Raw genomic sequence first — 21962 nt, 5'->3', positions numbered from 1 at the left:
TTCAAACTCACCTCCCAATTGACTTGACCCTCAACCCTACTGTACCTAATAACCTGCTCTTATTCACATTTACTCTTAACTTTCTTCTTTCACACACTTTACCAAACTCAGTCACCAGCTTCTGCAGTTTCTCACATGAATCAGCCACCAGCGCTGTATCATCAGCGAACAACAACTGACTCACTTCCCAAGCTCTCTCATCCCCAACAGACTTCATACTTGCCCCTCTTTCCAAAACTCTTGCATTTATCTCCCTAACAACCCCATCCATAAACAAATTAAACAACCATGGAGACATCACACACCCCTGCCGCAAACCTACATTCACTGAGAACCAATCACTTTCCTCTCTGCCTACACGTACACATGCCTTACATCCTCGATAAAAACTTTTCACTGCTTCTAACAACTTGCCTCCCACACCATATATTCTTAATACCTTCCACAGAGCATCTCTATCAACTCTATCATATGCCTTCTCCAGATCCATAAATGCTACATACAAATCCATTTGCTTTTCTAAATATTTCTCACATACATTCTTCAAAGCAAACACCTGATCCACACATCCTCTACCACTTCTGAAACCACACTGCTCTTCCCCATATATATATATATATATATATATATATATATATATGTGTGTGTGTGTGTGTGTGTGTGTGTGTGTGTGTGTGTTACTAAACGTAAGAAAATAATAATATAGTGTTCTACACTCGCACTAATATCAATATGAACCAATCGCATTAAGAACATATGAATATAAATAAACGTGGATAAGTGAGTTATAAATATTCTTGTGTTGATAGTGAGGCCCTGGTGACCCCGCCATAACCTGCCACTTCACTCGTATATATATGATAACTAAAAATTGAGCCAACGACCAAAAGTCATATGATAAATCTTCCCTATTGACTTGCCTCGCTAACGAGGTGGATGTGCTGAAGTCAGAGTCGGATGCCAATTGGGACGACGCTTCAACGACTCTTCCGATCGGGAAGTGTTCGAGAGCATAGTTGTGTCTTCGGCTTTGGATACGTATAATGTGATGACCTACGCGAAGCTTTAGAATTTATATCTTTATGTAAAGGTGTGTGTGTGTGTGTGTGTGTGTGTGTGTGTTCATTCTCCCCTCAGGGAGAATGAACACGAGTTGGTTGTGGGCCGACTACTGCACCCAGGATTCGAACCCAGGCGGGCCCGTACTAACCCATGGTCAGTAATGTTATTGTTCACGACAATAAAGCCAGGTCGACCCCTTCCAATGGATCTTACATTCTTTCCCTAAACTCTCTTTTGTTCTAACCTAAAACCTTACTTAAAACATACCCTTTAATCTGACCTAAATCCTAGACCTACCTCTAACCCTACCATTCATCATAATGCAACTATACAACTTACCCAGCACGAAAATGGAGCGCTTGACTACACTGCTCACGGTTCTCAAGGTTACCTAGAACCGCTTCCGGTTACGTAATCATTGCTTATCATGTAACTGTGTTAGTAAAGGTTTAACATTAGGTTAATGTGTTGATAAAGGTTTAACATTAGGTTAATGTGTTGATAAAGGTTTATTAGGTTAATGTGTTGATAAAGGTCTAACATTATGTTAATGTGTTAATAAAAGTTTAACATTCACATGTTAACGTGTTAATAAAAGGTTTAACATTCACATGTTAATGTGTTAATAAAGATTTCTCGTCACTCTTAACCCTGCACTGCATTCTTATTTCTACCCTCACTTCCTCTTCCTCCCCACATTTCTAACTTCTACCCACATTTCTCCCCTCTCCTCCTCCTCCTCCTCCTCCCCACATTTTCTATACAAAATTCTTCCTCTGGTATTTTTTTTCAACATCTTTACCTCTTTCTTACGCATCGTTCCTACGCTATACGCCTGAAGCTCCCTTTCTTCCACCCCTCTCCCCTCTCCCAGGCTAAAGTCTCCCCCTCTCCCAACCCTCACCCTCCTCCCCCCCTCTCTCCTCGTTTCTTAACCTGATGCTGAAGCCAAAGCCGAAAGAAAGAAACGGAACGCCTCCTCCCAGCCCAGCCCCGCCCCCTACTCCCTGGCGCCCCTCAATAGCCCTGTAATGACCCGGCGCGGAATGCACCTAACCTGCCTCAGCTTTGACCAAAATTTCACCCTTGGGAGGCGCCACTTAAACCCTCGAGGATCGGGCCTTCGTTCGCCTCCACCACAGAGAGAAATATGGCCGTGTTCTCCTGCTATTCATATTGTACCTCCAACTTCTTCTTCCTCCTCCTCTCTCCTTAAGTTCGTGGGTCAAGTTTCCCTTGTTTTACTTCGTTCTTTTTTCTCGTACTTTCGTCTGAAAGCCGTAGACTATCACGCCCACACCACGCCCACACTCCAAAACACGCCCACGCTACACAGCAAGTCAACATCCTCCACACCACGCAGCACGCCCACACCGCACACCACGCCCACTCCACACAGTACGCCCACACCCCACACCACGCCCATACCAAAACACGCCTCCACAACACAACGCCCACAACCCACACCACGCCCACAACACAACGCCCACACCCCACACCACACCCATACACCATACACCACGCCCACATCCTGCACATCACGCCCACATCATGCACACCACGCTCATACACCGCACACAACGCCCACACCTCACAGCACGCCCACATCCTACACACTACGACCATACACCACACACAACGCCCACATCCTACACCACGCCCACACCCCACATCACGCCCACACCCCACATCACGCCCACACCCAGCATGTAGCAGAGGTGAGGCGTGGGCTGGGGGTCGGGTTCCGGGCGACACCTCCTTGGTACAATTACATAACATTAGGTTCCACTCACGTCAACCAAGCAGCCCTTTCATCCACTGATCGGCCCTTTTACCCTCTCCTCACACCGTCTCTGGCGAGAAATTTAATTTATCTGGATACATTGTTCCCTTAGGCGGCGCCCTTCCTCACCCCAGGACCCAGCACCCTTCTCACTGGCTGGCTACACCAGTCTACCTCATCGTACTACGACCAGTTTAACAGAACCATGTTGTCAGCGATGCTTCATGTCATCACTATAATAACCCCCAGCGTCTCATGATGTCAGCTACGGCAACATGTTATGTTATCATGAAAAGATTTTCTGATTTAAAATGAACAACGGAAGAATAAGACTGTGTTCGCTAACATGTAATATGAAGCAGACTGCGCAACTCAATCATACATGCCGAATGTACAAACACGAAACAAAGCTGCTTACCATTTGATTATGCCTCTGTTCATTGAAGTATGAGGGAATATATCGGCTTGTATAACCACTATCAGTGTCTTCAATTCGCCGGAAACACTCACTATAACCACACACACCTGAGTCCAACACCAAACTGCCTGGCAGCCACACACTCACGATGTAAACAAAGTTGATGGACACCTTCAACTGTGTAATTAGAAATGATCGCATGTTCTACTGTATTGATAACCCTCATTGTAACAATATTATTCAATTGTTAGCCATCAGTATTACATCATTTTTCATATATCGACGTAATGAACGAGTCTTTAACTGAAATATTAAATGCAATAGTTGGTGAAGACGGGTAGAGCCTACACCGTCACGAAGCATAACACGTAACGATAGTTTAGACAATGACTCGCGAAATAAAGCCAAATTTTATTCATATTATTTTGCTCCTATTCCCTATTGCCATATACATGCAGAACAATTTCATTAGGTACTGAACACTGTTATATGGGAATTTGAAATACAACTAGTTGTCAAAGGCACATGATTTTATAACTCAATAAACAAATTGATTTCGTATCGTTACACCCACAGAAAGCTTATCTTTATGTACCTCAACGTTAGTATATGAAGATGAATGATATCTTATGCAACTATAGATGGACTATTGTTATTATTATCTTTACTTTCATAACAAACAAACTACAACTCAAAATAATACCGTACGTATGATGTTTACGTATTGTGTTTGGTGTAGCAGGAGATCATCTGGTCACAGTCATAGTGTTTACCGATAGTACTTTTAACAATACGAGACATTTAAGTTCATTATCTCCGAGTATGGACGACATTTTGCGAGTCTGTTTAAAGGTTCTGTGAGACAGTAAGATAGACAGGACGGAGGCGAGTGTGGTCTACTGCAGTCAGGTCTGGACACATTATGTTAATTCCTCACTCACAATGAGCCAGAAACCTAGTGTTTTCACCTCACCACCAGGATGTAGGCGTCATACACTGGTTTCTTCTGGCTATTGTTCATACGGAGAGGGTTCGTTCTCTTGAGCACTATGTCCTTTGCCTCTTTTTCATTAACGTTATGGTACGCTATTATGATTATTAACATAGCCACCACATCTTACTTTTCCGAACCCGAGGTTGTATGTATACTTAAAACACAGTCGTAATTCACATCTATCTGTTTGGGGTCTGATGTATTTGTCTCGCTGACAAATATAGGGATAACCTAATGGCTCTGAACCCCCCACCCCCCCTCCCCACATACACTAACCCCTCAACGTTTTCTAGACCAGGCCAGGTTAGTGTGCGAACTTAACTTTCACCATCCCAAACTGTAACCTAACCTAACCTACACCATCCCAGATTAACCTAACCTAACCTACACCATCCCAGATTAACCTAACCTAACCTACACCATCCCAAACTAACCTAACCTAACCTGGCACAATACGGGAAAATACTTGGAGGTAAATCTTCAGTTGACCAGAAACTCGTGATTCCTCCAACAATTAAAACAATTACAAAAAAAAAAGAGAGAAAACGCTTTCACAGATTTTTGCTCCAAAGAAAACGAAGGTCGAGTGAGACGTTGTGAGGGGGAACCTTACACTAATTTTGGCGGAGTTGAGGTCTGGTCCATTGTTCGGTGGCCCAGCACCTCGGTCTACACACCTCAGGCCTGGGCCCCTCGCATTGTTGGCACATCCCAACTAAACGGTTTCTTTAAGTCGGGTTCCCAGGAGACATTAGCGTCACTGCCATTGTTACGACGGCTCCTGCTGGCCCCAAGACAAGATTTTTTAATGGACTGTTTTAACTAGAGATTTGTGACTGTACCTCGTGGTGGAGAAGGAAATGAGAGGTATTATATGTCTCTCTGTCGTCACCAAGAGACAGGGGGCAGTTGTGAGAGATAAGGCCAACTGTGTTATCATTATCATTATCATTGTCATTACTATTATTATTTGTATAATATTCCCTCCATCAACATTGAGCGTAACATTAGAACACTTTTGTATGGAGAGATAAGATAAGAATGATATAACATGAAATGTACGAGCAAATGGAAAATGAATCAATGTTTAAACGCAGGAAGATGGAATTTGATATTATTGAATAGAACGAGAATGTTGGAGTGAGATATGATAGAATGAATCTGATAGAGAGAGTGCGTTCAAATGACGTTAGCTGGTAGTTCTGTATGATTGAGCGCTTCTCTCTCTCTCTCTCTCTCTCTCTCTCTCTCTCTCTCTCTCTCTCTCTCTCTCTCTCTCTCCGACCGTTGGAACCATTCGTTTCACTTGGACTCTAACGAACCATCGCTACTTAATGAATGCCTAATTAGCGAACTCTAATAAGGCGAGAATCGTGGCTAATTTTGCCGGGATACCCCGTGTTGTGCTGGGGGGGAGGGGGGCTCCTTCGCTAACCTCTACGTTATATCTGTCGTGTCCTGATTGGTCCTTCTGTTGTACAGGCGACGGAGAGAAGCTGATTGGCTGGTTCTGCTGCACGGCCTCGGGGAGCTTTGGTCCATGACCTGGCCTGGGGGGGTCACGTAAGGTCATCTGAGGTTAATGTTGAAAGTCCTCATGTATCATCCGTTCCTCATAATAACTAGAAAATGACCTCATCATGCTCCAGTAGAGGTTATTTCTCACAAAGCCCCCATGATAAACCCCCTCAAAACACCCCCAGAGAAAATCTGTTGCGTATGATGGTCCCCCAGAAGTGACCCCCGGAGTGAACTGTAATAACAGACAATGTTAGTCGACTTGTGTTGACAACATGTCAGCCACATGTTCAGGTTGTTATAAGAGCAACAACCTCACCCCTGACACACACACACACACACACACACACACACACACACCTTCATCCCCCCACCCCTCCTTGTGCATTCTTAGTGTGACCAGTGGAATGTTATCCAGTGTGACCAGAGGAACAGTTCCAGTGTGACCAGAGGAACAGTTCCAGTGTGACCAGACGAACAGTTCCAGTGTGACCAGAGGAACAGTCCCAGTGTGACCAGAGGAACAGTTCCAGTGTGACCAGAGGAACAGTTCCAGTGTGACCAGAGGAACAGTTCCAGTGTGACCAGAGGAACAGTTCCAGTGTGACCAGAGGAACAGTTCCAGTGTGACCAGAGGAACAGTTCCAGTGTGACCAGAGGAACAGTTCCAGTGTGACCAGAGGAACAGTTCCAGTGTGACCAGAGGAACAGTTCTAGTGTGACCAGAGGAACAGTCCCAGTGTGACCAGAGGAACAGTTCCAGTGTGACCAGAGGAACAGTTCCAGTGTGACCAGAGGAACAGTTCCAGTGTGACCAGAGGAACAGTTCCAGTGTGACCAGAGGAACAGTTCCAGTGTGACCAGAGGAACAGTCCCAGTGTGACCAGAGGAACAGTTCCAGTGTGACCAGAGGAACAGTTCCAGTGTGACCAGAGGAACAGTTCCAGTGTGACCAGAGGAACAGTTCCAGTGTGACCAGAGGAACAGTTCCAGTGTGACCAGAGGAACAGTTCCAGTGTGACCAGAGGAACAGTTCCAGTGTGACCAGAGGAACAGTTCCAGTGTGACCAGAGGAACAGTTCCAGTGTGACCAGAGGAACAGTTCCAGTGTGACCAGAGGAACAAGCCAAGCTACTTAAACCTTCACGAGTGACTTCCGTCGCAGCTCGGCGAGCGATGACGTACTAACCCGGGCGGGCATTAGCGAGATCGATGTCCTGGGGGGAGGGGGGCCTCCTCCTCCTCCTCCCCCCCCCGCCACCAGGGTGGAGGGGGTGTCCCCCCCCTCCACTAGACGGAATGGCCCCCCCCATCTGAAGGCGGGTGGTCCTCCCGTGTGCTTGTTTGAGCTTAATCCCTCTCGAGGACGACCCTTACGCGGGACGATGTCAGCCTCCAGCACTGCGAGGAGGACCTTGACATCAACCATAAGACCCTTGACCTTGAAAGACCACGTTGTAACCCTTTAAGTATGATGGCCTGACCTTTGACCTGACCCAGGAGTCTTATTGTCGTCCTCACAGGTCGTATGGTTGTTTTGAAGCATCGTTCCACTGTGATCAAGGGTCGTACATGGCTAACGACTCTCCGTTTTATGGGGGTTTTTCATCATAAATTTCCTATATCTAACACTGCTTCAGTTTTCAGATATGATGATCTCTATGTAGCTGTCAACCCTCCTTCCTTAATAAACCCCCCATTTTCTAACAACATCCCGATTCTTAACATAATTTCCATTTTCAAATGTAAATTCGGTTTTTAAAATCCGAATGTTTTCTCAAATTTCGCTTTCGTTCTCAACCATCACTCACGTTCTCATACATCATCCCGTTCTCTCGTTCCTCATCATTTCTCTAAGTTCCTCATTATACTCATAATCACCCATCTATGTCTTACTTCACTCCCATTTTTTTTCCTTTGTTTTCTCATCCTCCGTCCCCCATTTTCTGACACCGTTCTTGTCGTAACGACCTTTGCCTCCCGTCAGAATGGTTACCCTGGCCGCCGGCGCTCATTGGTGGACGATGCTAAGTTTGAAACGACCATCAACAAACAACAGAAGCAATCGTGGATAGAGGAAGCCCAGCGCCTATCCTGTGGTCAGTCCTACTTGATAGTCATGGATAGTCAGAAGGTAGAGTGAGGCAGGGGTGGATGTTAAGGATAGTCAGTCATACTTGATAGTCATGGATAGTCAGAAGGTAGAGTAAGGTAGGGGTGGATGTTAAGGATAGTAGCCTGGGTGAGGCGTTATAGGTGGATAGTGTATTCGTAGTGATTTTCTCCCCTGAGGAGTGACCTTGGATAGTTAAGGATAGTTAGGCGTCGTATCTATGTCTACGATGTGTGGTATAACTGTATTCTAGACTGTCCTTTCCTGTAGCTCTGTAGCCGACCTTCTACCGTAGCTCTTGTCTTCCTGCAGACGGTGAGCTGAGCGAGGAGGAGGTGTTCCTAGTGCAGAGTCCCTGTGAGCCGGACGTGCCCCAGCAGGTGGCCCTCGTGTTGGCCATCGTGGACGGCATCGGTTCCCTGGCCAGGATCATCAAGACTATCGAGGTGAGCAGGGGCGGGCGGGGCCACGCTGAGGGAGGCGGTGCAGGCAGGTTCGGGCGGGGCCACGCTGAGGGAGGCGGTGTAGGTGGTAAGGAAGTTGTCACACCTTTTGGGTCAGGGTTGAAACGTCCAGACAGGAGCTTAGTGACGTGTTATACCCCGAGGGGAGAGGGGCACCCAACACATGCGACTGCTTACCCTTCAGGAAATGTGTGGGTGCCCCCAGGTGAGTACTGTATGTATACTGGTCCTCCTCCCCCTTCAGGAGGTAGAGATGACTGATCACCTCGTTCCTCCGTCAGAATTTCAAGGGCACAGTGGTGCACGTGGAGACTCGCCCCGCACCTCGCAAGGGGGTCGCCTTCGACGTCCTCTTCAAGATCGACATACTGAAGGAGCCTCTGCTGAACCTCCTCAAGAGCCTTCGTCAGGGCTCCTCGATCGCCTCCGTCAGCCTCCTCTCCGAACACCATTCCTCCATCAAGGGTAAGGAGCGAAGCCCTGACGTCCCTCTCACCTCATTCCCTGGTCCCTCATCCGTGAGGGGTTTGGTCGCACGATCTAACTCACATCAGTTTCTCTGGTCTAATAAGTCTAATTAAACGTGCATGTAGTGTGGCCTTCCTAACACCCACACTAATATCATGACTAACATTTCTAACGCTCTACCTCACCACCCGCCCCCCATACAGACGAGGGTTGCCCTAAACACAGTAGACGACAGGAGCTGTACAGTCTAACACCGTGAACACTGTGTCTAACACTCTCCTAACACCCACCTCTTAACACAGCCATAGTTCTTCAAGCACTTCACGAAGCAGGACTATCACCTAACAACTCCACTAACACCTTAACACTTACCTATGATACCGCCTTGGGTCATTTATTAACACCGCTTCTAACACCAAGGAACGGAAACCACCACCTCCTGTAAGAACACCACTAACACCGCGTCTAACACCTTTCTAACATCAAGGAGCAGACACCACCACCGCCTGTAAGAATACCACAAACACTGCGTCTAACACTGTCCTAACACCGCATCTTTGTCCTAACACCGCACCTAACGCTGTCCTAACACCGCGTCTAACACCTCCCGAACAGAGCCGTGGTTCCCTAAGCACATCAGCGATCTCGACCAATGCAACCACCTGATGACCAAGTTCGAGCCGGACCTGGACATGGATCACCCGGGCTTCGCCGACAAGGCCTACCGTGCGAGGAGGAAGGAGATCGCTGACATCGCCTTCACGTACAAGTAGTGAGTGGTCCGGGGAGGAGGAGGAGGAGGAGGATGAGGAGGAGGAGGAGGAGGGGTGAGGAGGATGAGGAGGAGGAGGAAGGATGAGGAGGAGGAGGGAGGAGGAGGGAGGAGGAGGATGAAGAAGTGGGGCGAAGAAGAGAAGACAGGGGAAGTAGAGTACATTGGAGTACATCACCACGTATGAGTGACTGGACATGTGATGGGTATTGGAGAAAATTTGAACTTAAGCAACCATCACTTATCATCTATGTTCATTTATGCTAATGTGTTCCAGGGAAATGAGTCTACTGAGGAGGGCCGTCTTTCTCACCTCACGGTGTCATAAGACGTGTTGGTGTACACTGAATATTTTTCCTGAATATTGTTCTTCCTCATTATAAAGGTATTGGAAAGTAGGGAAACACCGGGATTATTAGAGAGTTCAGGAAATGATGTGATGCTGGAATGGGTGTGTTGTGTGTGTGTGTGTGTGTGTGTGTGTGTGTGTGTGTGTTTGTGTGTGTATAGCCGGTTCATCTGCTCTCTCTCTCCTCCCTCCCCTTACACCAGCGGCGAACCCATCCCGAGGGTGGAGTACCGGGAGGAGGAGGTGTCCACCTGGGGCGCCGTTTTCCTGGAGCTGGAGCGCCTCATACAGACCCACGCCTGCCGCCAGTACCGCGACGTCTGGCCAGGATCATCAAGACTATCGAGGTGAGCAGGGGCGGGCGGGGCCACGCTGAGGGAGGCGGTGCAGGCAGGTTCGGGCGGGGCCACGCTGAGGGAGGCGGTGCAGGCAGGTTCGGGCGGGGCCACGCTGAGGGAGGCGGTGCAGGCAGGTTCGGGCGGGGCCACGCTGAGGGAGGCGGTGCAGGCAGGTTCGGGCGGGGCCACGCTGAGGGAGGCGGTGCAGGCAGGTTCGGGCGGGGCCACGCTGAGGGAGGCGGTGCAGGCAGGTTCGGGCGGGGCCACGCTGAGGGAGGCGGTGCAGGCAGGTTCGGGCGGGGCCACGCTGAGGGAGGCGGTGCAGGCAGGTTCGGGCGGGGCCACGCTGAGGGAGGCGGTGCAGGCAGGTTCGGGCGGGGCCACGCTGAGGGAGGCGGTGCAGGCAGGTTCGGGCGGGGCCACGCTGAGGGAGGCGGTGCAGGCAGGTTCGGGCGGGGCCACGCTGAGGGAGGCGGTGCAGGCAGGTTCGGGCGGGGCCACGCTGAGGGAGGCGGTGCAGGCAGGTTCGGGCGGGGCCACGCTGAGGGAGGCGGTGCAGGCAGGTTCGGGCGGGGCCACGCTGAGGGAGGCGGTGCAGGCAGGTTCGGGCGGGGCCACGCTGAGGGAGGCGGTGCAGGCAGGTTCGGGCGGGGCCACGCTGAGGGAGGCGGTGCAGGCAGGTTCGGGCGGGGCCACGCTGAGGGAGGCGGTGCAGGCAGGTTCGGGCGGGGCCACGCTGAGGGAGGCGGTGCAGGCAGGTTCGGGCGGGGCCACGCTGAGGGAGGCGGTGCAGGCAGGTTCGGGCGGGGCCACGCTGAGGGAGGCGGTGCAGGCAGGTTCGGGCGGGGCCACGCTGAGGGAGGCGGTGCAGGCAGGTTCGGGCGGGGCCACGCTGAGGGAGGCGGTGCAGGCAGGTTCGGGCGGGGCCACGCTGAGGGAGGCGGTGCAGGCAGGTTCGGGCGGGGCCACGCTGAGGGAGGCGGTGCAGGCAGGTTCGGGCGGGGCCACGCTGAGGGAGGCGGTGCAGGCAGGTTCGGGCGGGGCCACGCTGAGGGAGGCGGTGCAGGCAGGTTCGGGCGGGGCCACGCTGAGGGAGGCGGTGCAGGCAGGTTCGGGCGGGGCCACGCTGAGGGAGGCGGTGCAGGCAGGTTCGGGCGGGGCCACGCTGAGGGAGGCGGTGCAGGCAGGTTCGGGCGGGGCCACGCTGAGGGAGGCGGTGCAGGCAGGTTCGGGCGGGGCCACGCTGAGGGAGGCGGTGCAGGCAGGTTCGGGCGGGGCCACGCTGAGGGAGGCGGTGCAGGCAGGTTCGGGCGGGGCCACGCTGAGGGAGGCGGTGCAGGCAGGTTCGGGCGGGGCCACGCTGAGGGAGGCGGTGCAGGCAGGTTCGGGCGGGGCCACGCTGAGGGAGGCGGTGCAGGCAGGTTCGGGCGGGGCCACGCTGAGGGAGGCGGTGCAGGCAGGTTCGGGCGGGGCCACGCTGAGGGAGGCGGTGCAGGCAGGTTCGGGCGGGGCCACGCTGAGGGAGGCGGTGCAGGCAGGTTCGGGCGGGGCCACGCTGAGGGAGGCGGTGCAGGCAGGTTCGGGCGGGGCCACGCTGAGGGAGGCGGTGCAGGCAGGTTCGGGCGGGGCCACGCTGAGGGAGGCGGTGCAGGCAGGTTCGGGCGGGGCCACGCTGAGGGAGGCGGTGCAGGCAGGTTCGGGCGGGGCCACGCTGAGGGAGGCGGTGCAGGCAGGTTCGGGCGGGGCCACGCTGAGGGAGGCGGTGCAGGCAGGTTCGGGCGGGGCCACGCTGAGGGAGGCGGTGCAGGCAGGTTCGGGCGGGGCCACGCTGAGGGAGGCGGTGCAGGCAGGTTCGGGCGGGGCCACGCTGAGGGAGGCGGTGCAGGCAGGTTCGGGCGGGGCCACGCTGAGGGAGGCGGTGCAGGCAGGTTCGGGCGGGGCCACGCTGAGGGAGGCGGTGCAGGCAGGTTCGGGCGGGGCCACGCTGAGGGAGGCGGTGCAGGCAGGTTCGGGCGGGGCCACGCTGAGGGAGGCGGTGCAGGCAGGTTCGGGCGGGGCCACGCTGAGGGAGGCGGTGCAGGCAGGTTCGGGCGGGGCCACGCTGAGGGAGGCGGTGCAGGCAGGTTCGGGCGGGGCCACGCTGAGGGAGGCGGTGCAGGCAGGTTCGGGCGGGGCCACGCTGAGGGAGGCGGTGCAGGCAGGTTCGGGCGGGGCCACGCTGAGGGAGGCGGTGCAGGCAGGTTCGGGCGGGGCCACGCTGAGGGAGGCGGTGCAGGCAGGTTCGGGCGGGGCCACGCTGAGGGAGGCGGTGCAGGCAGGTTCGGGCGGGGCCACGCTGAGGGAGGCGGTGCAGGCAGGTTCGGGCGGGGCCACGCTGAGGGAGGCGGTGCAGGCAGGTTCGGGCGGGGCCACGCTGAGGGAGGCGGTGCAGGCAGGTTCGGGCGGGGCCACGCTGAGGGAGGCGGTGCAGGCAGGTTCGGGCGGGGCCACGCTGAGGGAGGCGGTGCAGGCAGGTTCGGGCGGGGCCACGCTGAGGGAGGCGGTGCAGGCAGGTTCGGGCGGGGCCACGCTGAGGGAGGCGGTGCAGGCAGGTTCGGGCGGGGCCACGCTGAGGGAGGCGGTGCAGGCAGGTTCGGGCGGGGCCACGCTGAGGGAGGCGGTGCAGGCAGGTTCGGGCGGGGCCACGCTGAGGGAGGCGGTGCAGGCAGGTTCGGGCGGGGCCACGCTGAGGGAGGCGGTGCAGGCAGGTTCGGGCGGGGCCACGCTGAGGGAGGCGGTGCAGGCAGGTTCGGGCGGGGCCACGCTGAGGGAGGCGGTGCAGGCAGGTTCGGGCGGGGCCACGCTGAGGGAGGCGGTGCAGGCAGGTTCGGGCGGGGCCACGCTGAGGGAGGCGGTGCAGGCAGGTTCGGGCGGGGCCACGCTGAGGGAGGCGGTGCAGGCAGGTTCGGGCGGGGCCACGCTGAGGGAGGCGGTGCAGGCAGGTTCGGGCGGGGCCACGCTGAGGGAGGCGGTGCAGGCAGGTTCGGGCGGGGCCACGCTGAGGGAGGCGGTGCAGGCAGGTTCGGGCGGGGCCACGCTGAGGGAGGCGGTGCAGGCAGGTTCGGGCGGGGCCACGCTGAGGGAGGCGGTGCAGGCAGGTTCGGGCGGGGCCACGCTGAGGGAGGCGGTGCAGGCAGGTTCGGGCGGGGCCACGCTGAGGGAGGCGGTGCAGGCAGGTTCGGGCGGGGCCACGCTGAGGGAGGCGGTGCAGGCAGGTTCGGGCGGGGCCACGCTGAGGGAGGCGGTGCAGGCAGGTTCGGGCGGGGCCACGCTGAGGGAGGCGGTGCAGGCAGGTTCGGGCGGGGCCACGCTGAGGGAGGCGGTGCAGGCAGGTTCGGGCGGGGCCACGCTGAGGGAGGCGGTGCAGGCAGGTTCGGGCGGGGCCACGCTGAGGGAGGCGGTGCAGGCAGGTTCGGGCGGGGCCACGCTGAGGGAGGCGGTGCAGGCAGGTTCGGGCGGGGCCACGCTGAGGGAGGCGGTGCAGGCAGGTTCGGGCGGGGCCACGCTGAGGGAGGCGGTGCAGGCAGGTTCGGGCGGGGCCACGCTGAGGGAGGCGGTGCAGGCAGGTTCGGGCGGGGCCACGCTGAGGGAGGCGGTGCAGGCAGGTTCGGGCGGGGCCACGCTGAGGGAGGCGGTGCAGGCAGGTTCGGGCGGGGCCACGCTGAGGGAGGCGGTGCAGGCAGGTTCGGGCGGGGCCACGCTGAGGGAGGCGGTGCAGGCAGGTTCGGGCGGGGCCACGCTGAGGGAGGCGGTGCAGGCAGGTTCGGGCGGGGCCACGCTGAGGGAGGCGGTGCAGGCAGGTTCGGGCGGGGCCACGCTGAGGGAGGCGGTGCAGGCAGGTTCGGGCGGGGCCACGCTGAGGGAGGCGGTGCAGGCAGGTTCGGGCGGGGCCACGCTGAGGGAGGCGGTGCAGGCAGGTTCGGGCGGGGCCACGCTGAGGGAGGCGGTGCAGGCAGGTTCGGGCGGGGCCACGCTGAGGGAGGCGGTGCAGGCAGGTTCGGGCGGGGCCACGCTGAGGGAGGCGGTGCAGGCAGGTTCGGGCGGGGCCACGCTGAGGGAGGCGGTGCAGGCAGGTTCGGGCGGGGCCACGCTGAGGGAGGCGGTGCAGGCAGGTTCGGGCGGGGCCACGCTGAGGGAGGCGGTGCAGGCAGGTTCGGGCGGGGCCACGCTGAGGGAGGCGGTGCAGGCAGGTTCGGGCGGGGCCACGCTGAGGGAGGCGGTGCAGGCAGGTTCGGGCGGGGCCACGCTGAGGGAGGCGGTGCAGGCAGGTTCGGGCGGGGCCACGCTGAGGGAGGCGGTGCAGGCAGGTTCGGGCGGGGCCACGCTGAGGGAGGCGGTGCAGGCAGGTTCGGGCGGGGCCACGCTGAGGGAGGCGGTGCAGGCAGGTTCGGGCGGGGCCACGCTGAGGGAGGCGGTGCAGGCAGGTTCGGGCGGGGCCACGCTGAGGGAGGCGGTGCAGGCAGGTTCGGGCGGGGCCACGCTGAGGGAGGCGGTGCAGGCAGGTTCGGGCGGGGCCACGCTGAGGGAGGCGGTGCAGGCAGGTTCGGGCGGGGCCACGCTGAGGGAGGCGGTGCAGGCAGGTTCGGGCGGGGCCACGCTGAGGGAGGCGGTGCAGGCAGGTTCGGGCGGGGCCACGCTGAGGGAGGCGGTGCAGGCAGGTTCGGGCGGGGCCACGCTGAGGGAGGCGGTGCAGGCAGGTTCGGGCGGGGCCACGCTGAGGGAGGCGGTGCAGGCAGGTTCGGGCGGGGCCACGCTGAGGGAGGCGGTGCAGGCAGGTTCGGGCGGGGCCACGCTGAGGACGTCTCCAGGTTCATGAAACGTGAGTACCCAGGAGAGATGAGTCACCTGGGGCTGGTGATGAGTCAAATATTGTATGTGAGAGAGGAGGAAGAAAACATGGCAGACATTAGATGGAGGACGAGACATAGTCCTCTGAAAGAGAACACATGACACGCATGATACACACACACACACGTGGGTATGGCCAGGTCTGTACCTTCTGTCGCCACTCATCTTTACCTTCACAAACGTCTAACTTCTCACTTCAGCAAGACTGTAAGTGTTGTGTTCTCTTTAAATATTTTATCTTTTTACATACCCAGGGACAGACCTCAGCGGACGATCTCTGTACGCAGCGGGACTTCTATGTCTTAAGAATTATGTACGTACGTAGTTTAGATGCTTCGTTATATTCTGTGATATTGAGAACATGTCTCATTCTTGAAAAGGAAAAGCTGCTGAACGAACACTTTACTCCGCTGAGGCAAGTGTAATGATCATCTCAGTGAGACATTATCTTCTTCGATGATGATGATGTATTCTGAAATACTAAAGCCTTTTTTGACTCTAGCAATTATGGAACGTTTAATCGTCATTTCCATCTTGAGATAAATACGTTGATCTAAGAGAGAGAGAGAGAGAGAGAGAGAGAGAGAGAGAGAGAGAGAGAGAGAGTGAGAGAGACTGGCCGCCATCAGGCACACCATCATCATCATCAACCAACAAACAGAAAAGGTTCCATAAACGCTCCTTAAGGAACGCCATTCAATAACACTGACAGTGGCGGATGTGTCAACGTCATTATGTCCTTGTTCAACTTGTCCTTGTTGAAACAGCAGGGAAGGTATGTGTCAGCTGTACGTGTCTTCGTATTCCTCTCCTCCGTCAGCAGTGTTCGTCAGGTGTTCCATCCCTTCGTCAGACGGGTCTGTCAGCCTCTCTCTTTCTCTCCCGTGCAGGACGCACGGGCTTCATCCTCCGGCCGGCAGCTGGTCTCCTCACGGCGCGAGATTTCTTAGCCTCTCTGGCCTTCCGGGTCTTCCAGTGTACTCAGTATATTCGCCATCACTCCTCTCCCCACCACTCCCCAGAGCCGTGAGTACTCCCCCTCCACCACCAGTCTCTCCCCACCACTCCCCAGAGCCGTGAGTACTCCCCCTCCACCATACCAGTCTCTCCCCACCACTCCCCAGAGCCGTGAGTACTCCCCCTCCACCATACCAGTCTCTCCCCACCACTCCCCAGAGCCGTGAGTACTCCCCCTCCACCACCAGTCTCTCCCCACCACTCCCCAGAGCCGTGAGTACTCCCCCTCCACCATACCAGTCTCTCCCCACCACTCCCCAGAGCCGTGAGTACTCCCCCTCCACCACCAGTCTCTCCCCACCACTCCCCAGAGCCGTGAGTACTCCCCCTCCGCCATACCAGTCTCTCCCCACCACTCACCAGAGCCGTGAGTACTCCCCCTCCACCATACCAGTCTCTCCCCACCACTCACCAGAGCCGTGAGTACTCCCCCTCCGCCACTAGTCTCTCTCTCCACCACTCCCTCCCTCCAACTTTCCCCACCCATTTGGCCACCAAGAGGGTCATGAGCCAACCTGAATTCTTGCCTTATGTTGTGTGTCACAAGTTGATAACAGTTCGAATGATGTGCCAGTTTAAAAAGCTGTAAGAGTGAATAGGTCTTGAGAAAGAAAATGAACGCTGATTTAACGATCCACTTACTAACTGCCCAACTACCCGCAGGGACGCCATCCACGAGCTGCTAGGACACGCCCCCCAACTGGCCGACCCAGCCTTCGCCCAGTTCTCGCAGGAGCTGGGACTGGCCTCGCTCGGGGCGTCCGACCAGGAAATCGAGAAGTTCGCCACAGTGAGTTGTGCACCTGAGGCAGTGACGCTACACACACACACACACACACACACACACACACACTGCGTTACAAACAGGAAAGGCCATTAGTTTCCACAGCTTCTCTCTCTCTCTCTCTCTCTCTCTCTCTCTCTCTCTCTCTCTCTCTCTCTCTCTCTCTCCTTCCCTCACCAACAAACGTCTCTCAAACATACTTTTCCTCTGCCTCCGACACCAAGCGACTGCCATCCCCCTTGTTCTAACCCTGAAATAAGAACTACATGTCCTCTCTCACGGACAACAGTATCCAGTACTTTCCTCCCCTAACTACCCTCTTTTCTCTTTTCCTCCCCAGCAAACAACCCTCATCACTCTTTCTCTCTTTTTTCCCCCCTACAAACAACCATTTTTCCTCCCTTGTTCCCTCCACTGACGGCCTGCGTGCCCCGCAGATGTACTGGTTCACCGTGGAGTTCGGGCTGTGCCGCGAGAGTGGGGAGGTGAGGGCGTGGGGCGCCGGCCTCCTGAGCAGCTTCGGGGAGCTGAAGCACGCGCTCTCAGACAAGCCCCAGAAGAGGTCCTTCGACCCGGTCTCCACCGCCGTCCAGCCCTACCAAGACCAGGACTACCAGGACGTGTACTTCATCGCCGAGAGCGTGGAGGACGCACAGGAGAAGTTCAGGTAAAAGTTTATCGGTGGCTGAAGGTTCCTCAGGGCTCACCTACGCACACGCCTTTCATGTACCACACTTCGACCCTCATGCGCCCTCTTCATGACCCACCAGGTCATGTTCCACGTGGTGGATAACGCAGACCATGACTTGGTCACAGGTCATACAGCACTCCCATGACCTGGTCACAGGTCTTACAGCACCTCCTGACCTGGTCACAGGTCTTATAGCACCTCCTGACCTGGTCACAGGTCTTATATCACCCCCATGACCTGGTCACAGATCTTAGACGAGGGTGACAGACCTCCAACTAGAACCTCCCAGTGTCCCTCACCCTCGAACCTTCCAGTGTCCCTCACCCTCGAACCTTCCAGTGTCCCTCACCCTCGAACCTTCCAGTGTACTCGAGTATCGAGATATTCAGATGACCTCCACTAAAATGTACCGAAGACTTCTCTAAAATCAATGTTTTTGGAAGTTCCTTTTGAAACCTTGACCCAACGCCTCGCCCATCTTGCTTTATGTGTTCCAGGCCAAGTGCTACCTTTTTTTTTTTCACATTAATGCTACCTCACGTTCCATCTTCCAGGCTGTATGATTAACGTTTCCAGGTGACGAACGACGGTAAATTCCTGAACTAGTCGAAGTTCTACTTCTTCATTCCAGGCAATGGACGTTCCAGACCCTCTCCAGGCCGTACGAGGTGCGTTACGACCCCTACAGCCAGAGCATCCAGACTCTGGACTCGGTGCACAAGCTGGAAGCCCTGGCCTCCTCCCTCAGCTGTGAGGTCTGTCGACTCAACAACGCCGTCCGCAAGATGAAGTTCTAAAGCCATGGAAAAAGGGAGGGAGGGAAGTGATGGGTCGCCGGGAAAGACACACTCTTGGAGGTGCTGGAGATGGAGACGAGTCAAGTGAAGGTGAGGAGTGGATGGAAATACGCGATTGCTGGGGGTGTGTTCGATAGAAGGCGGTCGCTGGAAGTGAGTGCTGGATGAAGTGGAGGGTTGCTTGAGGAAGGTGGGAGTAGGATGTTGGTGGATGGCTACAAGACGCAGGTGGACGTGAGGCTGACCAGCTGTCGTGGGTGTCGATGCCCCACGTCTAATGTGCCACTTGGAGCTGCCACATGGGAAGGAGAGGGACCATTATGTGGAAAATACCGACTAACGTGAATTCATTTGTAGTAAGTATAATCATGAATGACTGGTCTTATACACGTCCACATCACACCTTCCATCAACGGCTGCATTATATCTATATATACTGCAGTATATCTATATATATACTGCAGTATATCTATACATATACTGCAGTATATCTATATATGCTCCTTCAGAGCATCAAAACTCCGGTCTACATGATTAATTTCGATGTTTTGTGTTCAGAAACATCTTAAAGTCACATGAGAGGAAACTTCGACAATCCAAAAGCGGAAAAGCTTTACCGGAATAGAAATGAAAAAGAAAAAAGGAACAAATAATTTATGTCATAAAGACTTAACATGTGTGAACTCGAGGAAGAATTACTGTGAGTGTATGAAAGCATTAAGTGTTCTGGTTAAAGTCTGCTGGACTGATTAGTTTACGTCTCATTGATATCATTTGATAAATAAATAAAAAAAAAGGTATGATTGATACGGGACATATAGTGTATACTGAGTAATTTAGCTTCATGGCGTCATTCATTATACATATGATGTGTAATGTTAGTCTTGATGGCCAGTATGTTGAGAATCATTATGTAAATTTATCATCATTTATCAGCGGTAATTGCTGGTTCACCCTAATATAGGATGAAGGATCTGAATTTAATTGTAAAAATCGAATTCAATTACCGAAAATTAAAATGTTTCTATACTAATAACTTCTCACATATCTAAATAACTTTACGAGACAAAAGACAAAAAACAATTGTTGACATTTCACACGACGAGTGAAACTAAAAAGATTCGTAATTTTATTTTATTAGATTTTCGTGAGCCAAGATAGGATGGTCTCGTAACGTATACGTTATGTATAAATATCATGTATTCCCATAGCTGTATGGGTCTACAACACATCAAACCCATTCTGATCACTAGAATGTAGACCCATCAAGTACACTACGTTCAGATTCAAACGTCTTTTAGACATTTCTAAACGTACCGTGTAGAGAGTATCCTATGCTAAATCTAACAATGGAATTGATTAAGTTTTGTGGTTAAAGTAATTACTTCCTTTGTTATAACACTAGGTGGATCTGAAAGACAAAAATATAATAATCTTTTTTATATACGTTAGTTATAACTAAGCTTGTAGATGTATGTACAATATATCTAACAAAAAAAAAAAGTTACTGAAAGGGACTGGCCGGCAATACGTAATTTTCTATACTGTATAATAAAGACAATATTTACTACGTGTGGCTGAGTTGTATACCATTTTATGTTGATCTGTTGCACCGTAGTATTGTGTATATATACATATATATATTTTTTGTATACTGTAACGTTATATCTGAAAATCCTGTATACCTTGTTTAATGATATAATTCAAAGTGCATTGTTAAGAGTTGTTCATAAGCTAAGAGGCATTTTGTAATTATTCAATCCGTATTCTGAAATGATAAAGTAGTTTAACATTCTTGTTATGTAATAGTATGATTACATTGCTGTCTGGGCCAGTCGGAAAGCAGTTTAGAATTATTGTAAAGTGATAATTTGATTAACTTGCTGTTCCGGACTGATCCTAAGCGTTACCACCGACGCTCGGAAGTTGCATGGGTGATGGAGTTCAAGAATCAAAATCCTTTTTCATCGAGATGGAAGGAAAAGTAATCCAAGCCTAACACTCATACTGTAGCACTAGCTTCATTACCTCGTTGCTACAGGGTTAGAATACCTTACTTTCTCTATTCGCGAAATGTGTGAGCGTTACGGACAACACCAGTGTCTGTATTTCCTCTTTATCTATAATTATTCTCCTCGCCTGTACGAACTGACATTTTATAAGAAAAGGACACATTGTGAGTGCTGAGTGGCTCAAGTAATAAGATTTCACAAACTACAACAATGTCCATTACTGGCCGTACAATTCTTGCACATATTCTGTACGTTACGTCTTAACTAAATTCTAGTTCTTAGATGAACTTGTTTCTATATAAAAACTAATTTTTTCTTATGTCATACTAGGAATGTCAAAAGCAGTCGAGGGTGAGAACCTACGATGGCAACATTGTCAGATTGTATGTGCCACATCTCAGGTATCGGTAACACTGGGAATCTACGCTTCCCTTACGTTCTCACAACTTGGTCTTCAATTTTGCTCTAGAATGATGTATCAGTGACTGTACTGGCTATAACTATACTTCAGATGTTAGTGTTAGGCATCGAGGAGTGTGATGTGATACGCTGGTGTTTGTGTTGGATTCACAATAGACCTCCCGAGCAACGCTTAAAGAAATGAGTGTATTCCTGACGTGTTGCGCTATCACTGTACTGCATATTTCAGCTACCTCCTCCCCATGGTATTTGTGGACCACCATAAGGAGACACTACACTCATGTCAATCTACATTTATAGATAGATAACTTTGCTTGATGTCAGTACTAACAATCCATTATAATCGGGTCGCTTGACCTAACGTAGAGTTTTATTGCAATTATAACGACAGGTTCCACTCATTAATTGTCTGCAATATCCTCGCGTGGTCAGGTTTGCCTGACCATACATATTTATATATAAATGCAACGATCTCGGCAGTGTCGAGAAACCTGACTAGATAAATGTGCAACCTTGTATGTTTTCCGTACACCAATCACGTGTAACCTCAATGGTGCATTGTTTACTGTGTGTGTGTGTGTGTGGCGACAGCTGTCCATTACATGCAACTATATGGAACAATTTCTTGTAGTTAAAACATTATATATATATATATATATATATATATATATATATATATATATATATATATATATATATATATATATATATATATATATATATATGATTAAAGATATTCGTTGAATGAATAAATTGTTTCATATCCCAGATCTACATCTTAATCTTTTTTTTTTCCTCTGTGAGAATGCTGGCGTTGCCCAGGACCTTTCTAAAGATTCCTGCAGGTCAAGGCTACGCCACTACCGGTAGCAAGGATATATATAGACCCTTCTGCTGTGGAGGGTTCTTGAAGAGACTTCCCTCCCAGCGATACGGCCTCACCAAAGCTGACTTCTCACTCGCAGAGGGGAGTCCGGTAACATCTCTCTCTCGAATATATATATATATATATATATATATATATATATATATATATATATATATATATATATATATATATTGGCTGTCTGCATGA

General features: G+C 52.8%; 2 protein-coding genes across 2 annotated transcripts in view; one reads left to right on the top strand and one right to left on the bottom strand.

The window, feature by feature from the left end:
- LOC139757540 (tyrosine-protein kinase BAZ1B-like) overlaps positions 1-3362 on the bottom strand; it is a 141541-nt gene extending 138179 nt beyond the window's left edge. The window contains exon 1 of the mRNA XM_071678105.1: positions 3264-3362. Coding sequence (XP_071534206.1) covers positions 3264-3286 — 23 coding nt within the window. The 5' untranslated portion in view covers positions 3287-3362. The remainder of the gene's footprint in view (positions 1-3263) is intronic.
- ple (tyrosine hydroxylase ple) overlaps positions 1-21870 on the top strand; it is a 45932-nt gene extending 24062 nt beyond the window's left edge. The window contains exons 2-11 of the mRNA XM_071678110.1: positions 7763-7874; positions 8201-8334; positions 8634-8817; positions 9436-9592; positions 10145-10288; positions 15094-15137; positions 16057-16192; positions 16847-16973; positions 17405-17634; positions 18290-21870. Of these exons, the coding sequence (XP_071534211.1) occupies positions 7763-7874; positions 8201-8334; positions 8634-8817; positions 9436-9592; positions 10145-10288; positions 15094-15137; positions 16057-16192; positions 16847-16973; positions 17405-17634; positions 18290-18455 (1434 nt within the window). The 3' untranslated portion in view covers positions 18456-21870. The remainder of the gene's footprint in view (positions 1-7762; positions 7875-8200; positions 8335-8633; positions 8818-9435; positions 9593-10144; positions 10289-15093; positions 15138-16056; positions 16193-16846; positions 16974-17404; positions 17635-18289) is intronic.
- The last annotated feature ends 92 nt before the right edge of the window (positions 21871-21962 follow it).

Source organism: Panulirus ornatus, chromosome 27 (genome assembly GCF_036320965.1).
Source record: "Panulirus ornatus isolate Po-2019 chromosome 27, ASM3632096v1, whole genome shotgun sequence".
NCBI classification, from domain to species: Eukaryota; Metazoa; Arthropoda; class Malacostraca; order Decapoda; family Palinuridae; genus Panulirus; species Panulirus ornatus.
This window is presented reverse-complemented; position numbering and strand designations above follow the sequence as displayed.